Here is a 6,597-nt window from a genome sequence, read left to right on the forward strand (position 1 = left end):
GCCCTCTGGGCTCTCTGTTTGGTAGGTTGCACTTGGCTTGTCTGAGTGTGTTTACTGGAGATGGCAGTGCAACCTGAGACTGTTATGCTGGAAATTAAGAGCAATGACCTAAAATCTGCACAGAGCTGCAGGACTGTGTGTTACTTACCATTGGGTCTGGCACGAATTCAAGTGTTAACATGATATTAATGTGTAACATAATATGAAACCTTCATTAATGAATCTTCTTTTTATAGTAACATGGAATCAAATGACTGAAGGACTGAAAGATGAGGAATGCAAAACAAAAAAACAACAGATTCTTCTTTTATTTATCTTAACATCATGTTCAGCTGCTTTGAAAATCACGCCTATTTTGCTGATGTTTACAGACAGTGACAGGCAGCTCTCCACCGCAGTCACTTTAAAATGTGTTTCATTTTAACTGGTTGGATACTAATTTGGATTCATGGCATCTCATTGGTCGAGCTGCTCACAGCCATCTGGTGAGAAGTCTGGCGTTCACCATTGGCAGCAGATACTGACAGGTGCCTGTGTGTCCACGTCTTGCAGCAGACAGGCAGAACAGTTTACTGCACTGTCATGTTTTCCATTTTGTAAGTAATGAAAAAAAAAAAAAAAAAGGCAGGGTTTTTCAGTTCATGTGACCAAGACTGAAAGTACTTGACATTTGACTGAACAAAAAAATGACATGCAAAGAAATTTAAAACCACAAGGCACCACTCCATTTTAACATCTTAATGTGATCATTTTTAGTTTACCACACAATGTTGTGTTTTATTCAACTGGAAAGTTGATTTGCAGTTAATTTCTTTGACTACAAATCATGTATACTACATACAGTGCAAAAACATAAGTGTGAAGGACAGATTCCCACATATAAAAAACTGGCATATCACAAACACACAGTATGAGGCATGTGGATTAGTCACTGTAAGAAGTGGATGTTCAAATGTAAGTAGCATGACTGTGTCCAGTAGAGGGTAGCATTGCATAAGATTGTCTCCATAGGAGTGTGTTACAGCAACTGAAACTATAGCTGGAGTAACTGCTCTGCAGAAACTCTTCTTTCTCTCAGAAGTCAAATACAGTATTTGTGTAGGTGTAGAGCAGATCCTCAAGTGAGCAAAAGCCTGTTTTTACTTGTGTTGGTGAACTAAGTACAGCGGTGGTGAGGTATGATGGGGCTGGTGCTGTTTATTTTTGCTTGACATTTGAATGAACACAAGATGAGATGTAAAGAATCTTAAGAAATGTAAACCAAAGAAAGAAAACCAAATAACAAACAAATTAAATTCAGTTCAATTACATTTATTTACATAGCACAGTATCAGAACAAAAGTTATCTCAAGGCATTTTTTTAACCGTACTCTTTATTTTATTATTACTTAGAAAGAGAGAGAGAGAGAGAGAGAGAGAGAGAGACCCAACAATTCCCACCCTGAGCAAGCACTAGGCAACAGTGGCGAGGAAAAACTGCCCTTTTAATAGGCAGAAACCTCGAGCAGAACCGGACTCAGGGTGGGTGGTTGTCTGCCTCAACCGGTTGGGGAGAGAGAGAGAGAGAGAGAGAGAGAGAGAGAGAGAGAGAAAGGGGGGAGAAGAGGGGAGGGGGGACTCCAAGGGTTTGGGGTTCGCTGGTTCCAGGGTCCGGGGTTAGGAGATTGGGGGGGTAAGCTACTGTTGAAAATACAAACAACAGTCATCAGCATAGTGTCAAGAGTTTTTAACTAATCCTGCTGATTTGCTGATATCTGCATCTTGTAAACCAACACATGAAATACAGTTAGTATGTGTTTGTGTATGGAGCTGTTCTCTTACCTGTTTCTCATAAAACAGCAGGTAGGCCGTCCTCTGCCGCTGGCGACAGGCAGCGGTGCCCGTCGTCTCACTGACGTGCTTGTCGTTGTAGGTCAGCCAACGGTCTGTCACATCTCCGGATGTCTCTCTGTGAACACCGTCGCAGATGTAATGGCCTGAGACGAGAGGAGGGGACACACTGGTTAATGACACATCTGAAGAGGAGCTGGATTCTCAAACCTGGAGAGTGGACTCAGTTTCAACCAAACACTTACCAGAGTGAGCTGTGTGGCCCAAATGGCTGACGATGCTCACCAGAGAGTAGCGAGTCTTTGTCTAGAAAATAGCAACAGCTAGCAATGGTTAGCTACACACACAGATATATTTCATTTCACTGCAGGTTCAGAGCATCTAACAGGCTGTGTCATTACTTTACCTGTGTGGTGCAGGTGGGATCCAGATCCACTAACAGCTCCCGTGTCAGATCCACAGGCTTGTTAACCTTCTCCAGGCTGAAGGAGCTGGTGAACCTGAATCTTTTGAGCTGGAGGATCAGCACGCTGACAGGAAAAGGAGGAGGAAGAGGGTTGGATCAGAAACTGACAGAGGAAGACACCTGTGGTCAGGTTTTAGGCCGTTTGTGATGGATGTGATGTTACTCACTTTGGCAGGGTCAGGAATGAGTAGCGCTGTGCTGAATCCTCAGTCCCACACTGGCACCTGTACTCTAGCTGGTCCTCCTGCAGCAGGGAACAAGAGGAAGAAGCAGGTGTGAGTGTGAGGATGGAGTGTGTTGGGGGTTAAAATCACACTAAACTCAAAGAAATTTGACTCTTACTTTCAGGTACTCCTGCAGGAGCTTGTCCACTGTGCGTCCAGGCAGCATATCCAGGGAGAGGTTGATGTAGTCCTCCGCCCTTGTGGACTGGATACCGCATCTGCAGAATAAAGGGACAATTCAAATGAAAATACACCAAAAACAGATGTAGGAATCTCCACAGCCTGAGAAAAATGCGTGTGACCATGTGTTCGTACCCTCTGCAGGTCCTTGTGCTCAGCATCTGGAAGGCGATATGAGCACCGACAGGGCAGGTGTAACTGATGCCCATGTCGACCGCTGCTGTCTGAAGGTCAAACGCAAGGGACCTCAGCATGTCCAGCACACAGCTGAGAAACTCATGGGCGTCCTGCACAGACACAGATGGAGAAGAAAGTTGTAATGATGCAAAGTTTAAAAACTAGTTTAAAAAAGAATGTGTATCGTAATTAAAAAGTGTTCTTACTTTCTGACTGTTGTCGGCAAATTCTGAGTTTGAGTCAGAAATTGTGCGTTTGAAAGTCTTCAGGACCTGTTTCTTCACTGCCTTGATGTTAGAGAATTGGCAGGCTCCCACGTCCACAAACCCTCTGGAAGCAGCAAAAGCAAAGAGAGAAGAGAGAGAGTTGTTTTTTAGTCACGTTGCTTCATGTTGTATCATTACTGGACGAAGCAATAACGTCTGTGTGAGAGTGTCTGGTGCTGTACCTCAAAATTTTAGCGTTCTTGTTTGAACTCCACACCCTCTCCTGTCTGTGGACCTCCTGAACGAAACCAGTCAATGTCAGGAGGCCTTGTAGGGTGGAGTTCATGTAGCAGGTCTGTGCCAGGTTGGGCAACCTTCAACACCACAGGACAGAGGATAAAAGTCACTTCAGAGATGAAGACTCATACTAAACTAAACTAGAATATAAAAACAATATGTAAACATTCAGTGGGCACGTTTGAGTCTTGTTGCCGGTGCTTACCCAAGGCAGTCCAGCTCCTCTCTTGAGAGGGTTCTCCTACTGGATGCAGTGTTCCTATAGGGTCTGGATATTTTTGTCCACAGGCCGGGGCTGGTGGTTTCTTCCTGTACGCTCCCACCATGGCCTGTTGGAGTCGACTGCTTTCTGTCAGGGCCAGTGTTGTTAACAGCAGCTTTCAGCTGTTTGTTGCTGCTGTTGTCATCACAGTCTTTTTTCTTTGACTCGCTGTTTGGAGGGCTGTTCTTAGCTCCTTCCTCTTCCTCAGTTGGAGACTCCACCTTTTTCTTTTAGGAATAAACACAAGAGAAGTTAAATGTAGCCATAACATGCAGACTCCACATTTAACAGCTTGGTAGCGTCTCTGTGAGACGTACCTTTCGGCGTAAGAAGAACAGCCGACGCCACCAAGACTTCCCCTTCTTCTTGGTCTTCTTTCCAGTCTCCGATCCAGCTGAGACTGGAGCATCTGTGGTGGGTGAAGCTTCCTGCTGAGCTTCACCACCTTTGGTCTCCTTGATGGTGCTGATGATAAAGGGACACAAAGATGGTTATTCTACTGTTTGGTCCAGTCAATATAACACAATATAATATGGTCAGTCAACTGAAATAGAAACAGACAGTCAAAGAACCTCATACCTCTTGTCTGTGGCAGAAGGTGGAAGGCTCGTTTCTTCTTCGTCAGGGGTGATTGGAGTCTCCTCCTGGACAATGGCTCTCCTCCTTTGTCTCCTCCTGGACGGCACTCTCATCCTTGGTGTCCTCCTGAATGGTGCTCTCATCCTTGGTGTCCTCCTGAATGGTGCTCTCATCCTTGGTGTCCTCCTGGATGGTGCTCTCATCCTTGGTGTCCTCCTGGATGGTGCTCTCATCCTTGGTGTCCTCCTGGATGGCGCTCTCTTCCTCGGTGCTCCTCCTGGACTACGGTTTCCTCCTTGGTGTCCTCCTGGACAGCGCTCTCCTCCTTGGTCTCCTCCTGGACGGTGCTAATACTGGTGATAAAAGGACACAAAGATGCTTAATCTATTGTTTGGTCCAGTCACAGTAATGAAACCAAGTGGAGATAAAACAATCTCATACTTCTTTTCTGTGGCAGAAGATGACTCGTTTTTATCTTCTGCCAGGTCTTTGTCCACAGACACTGTAGTGACAGGGGAGGGTGAGGCCTCATGGACTCCAGCTTCACCCTCACACTCCTTGTCTGTGGGGACAGTTGTTGCTCCTGCCACATCCTCTGCCACAGGAGTCTGACGTTTGGTCTTCTGTTGGGTACAAACACATGAATAAAGTTAAATACAAGACAAACACAAATAACTGCAACAGTATTTAATATTGAATAAATATTCAGCTCTGTTGAACAGACCTTCTTACGACGCCACCAGAAAAGCTTCTTAGGTTTTTCTTGGGGCGTCTCTGTCAGTGCTGGGACTGTGGTGGCAGAGGTGGTAGAGGTGGCAGAGGCGTTGGGGACCACAGATTGTTGTTTATGGTCCTCCTCTACATTAGTTCTATGTTTTTTCTGTTTAAAATGAAGAAAACCACATGTGATCACATGTGACAGACACACAACCAGCTGCTTCACAGACAGATAGAAACAAAAAAACTACAAGTTTCTCAAAATTCAGCACCAGTTGTCACAAAGCACAAAGTTAACTTAACACTTGAGGAAAAAGAAAATCAGGTGTATACCTTGTTTCTCCTGCGAAACATCTTGCAGAGATTGATGTTGTCGAGATAAAATAAAGTTTGTGTGAAATTAAAAAGGTGTATATGCTCTTCTAAGTTCAGTTGCACTGAAGTGAAGGTAAGAAATGTGTATACCGGAATCAGTGTGAACATAGAGGGTCTATAGTGTTCTACATGATGAAATAGAATTAGAATTAGAATTAGAATTATAATAAATTAGAATGGAGAGAATTCATCATAAAATACATGCATGCCACAGACAGATAAAGATAAATGATTCACAAATATGTTGCCATCAGTAGATTTTTGATGAACAAGCAGCTCCTCCATCATATCTAAATAAACAAATACGTGAAACTATTCAACAAGAAGTCTCCTTGAAGTAAAATTCTGTGCTTTAGTGAAAGATTAAAGTTGTTGTTTTTTTTTACTTTTACTGTCACAAACTCATAAAATTAAAACAATTTCTACAAATTCTACATCCTCAGTGACTGCAGCAGAGAAACATATATTCGTATATTTATTTGCCATATATTTACATATTATATACATATGAATTTAGGATTTAACCTTTTAAAACATGTTTGTGATTTTATGATTTGAGCAGGACTATTGACTGAAAACAATATTATAAAATCACGTAGACCTGCAGGACCTGGTCCCCTATCCTGTTTCTTATTGCAGTTCCCCAAGAAGGAAAGTTTGTTTGTTGACATCTTAAATTGTGGTAATGTGTTAGGATGAAGTGAAAGGTGGAGGACTTACCTATTCACATATTCCCCTCCAGACCAATGTACCTGGACTCTTGTGTTTCAGTGGTACACGGTTGATACACAGCTCTGAAATGACATTTTTAACAACTACAGCAAGTATGACAGGTGTTTAGCATATACAGCAGTAGAGCAGCTGACACATAGAGCATGAGGCATTGAAAACAGTTCATGTAATCCTGATAATTTAGAGTTTGTTGGAGACAACAACAGGATGAGTTGATTTATAGTTTTGTAAAGCAACATTAGGAGAGAGGCAACAGAAAGTTCTCAGAGTTTGTTATTCTGAGATTGTTTATGCTCGTCAGTGATGTGTTGATCAAAGGCTGAGTTTATTGTCATTAATCCAACATATTTGAAGCTCTTGACCTGTTCAACTGTCTTATTGTGGATGGATGAAGGTGGGGTTCAGTCCAGTGTGAAGTGTATTTGATAAGCTGGAAACTAGTTCTTTTGTTATGTCCACGTTCAGCTGGAAGTAGTTGTCAGTGCACCACTGTGTGAAATGAGATATTAGTGTTCACAGGTTGTAACAGAGTTATTGTCAGTGCTGATGAGA

General features: G+C 43.0%; 1 protein-coding gene across 1 annotated transcript; it reads right to left on the reverse strand.

Moving 5' to 3' along the window:
* Window positions 1-1,328: 1,328 nt before the first annotated feature.
* On the reverse strand, window positions 1,329-5,392 carry LOC108897045 (ubiquitin carboxyl-terminal hydrolase 37). The gene is made up of 15 exons (XM_018696427.2): window positions 5,272-5,392; window positions 4,946-5,101; window positions 4,663-4,844; window positions 4,222-4,574; window positions 3,960-4,107; window positions 3,586-3,869; window positions 3,326-3,457; window positions 3,084-3,207; window positions 2,836-2,987; window positions 2,639-2,738; window positions 2,464-2,540; window positions 2,237-2,360; window positions 2,076-2,136; window positions 1,822-1,976; window positions 1,329-1,680 (listed from the first exon to the last, which is right to left on the reverse strand). The coding sequence occupies exons 4-15, from the start codon at window positions 4,452-4,454 to the stop codon at window positions 1,678-1,680; spliced, it is 1,593 nt and encodes a 530-aa protein (XP_018551943.1). The 5' UTR covers window positions 4,455-4,574; window positions 4,663-4,844; window positions 4,946-5,101; window positions 5,272-5,392; the 3' UTR covers window positions 1,329-1,677.
* Window positions 5,393-6,597: the final 1,205 nt, after the last annotated feature.

Source organism: Lates calcarifer, linkage group LG14, assembly GCF_001640805.2.
Source record: "Lates calcarifer isolate ASB-BC8 linkage group LG14, TLL_Latcal_v3, whole genome shotgun sequence".
NCBI lineage: Eukaryota > Metazoa > Chordata > Actinopteri > Centropomidae > Lates > Lates calcarifer.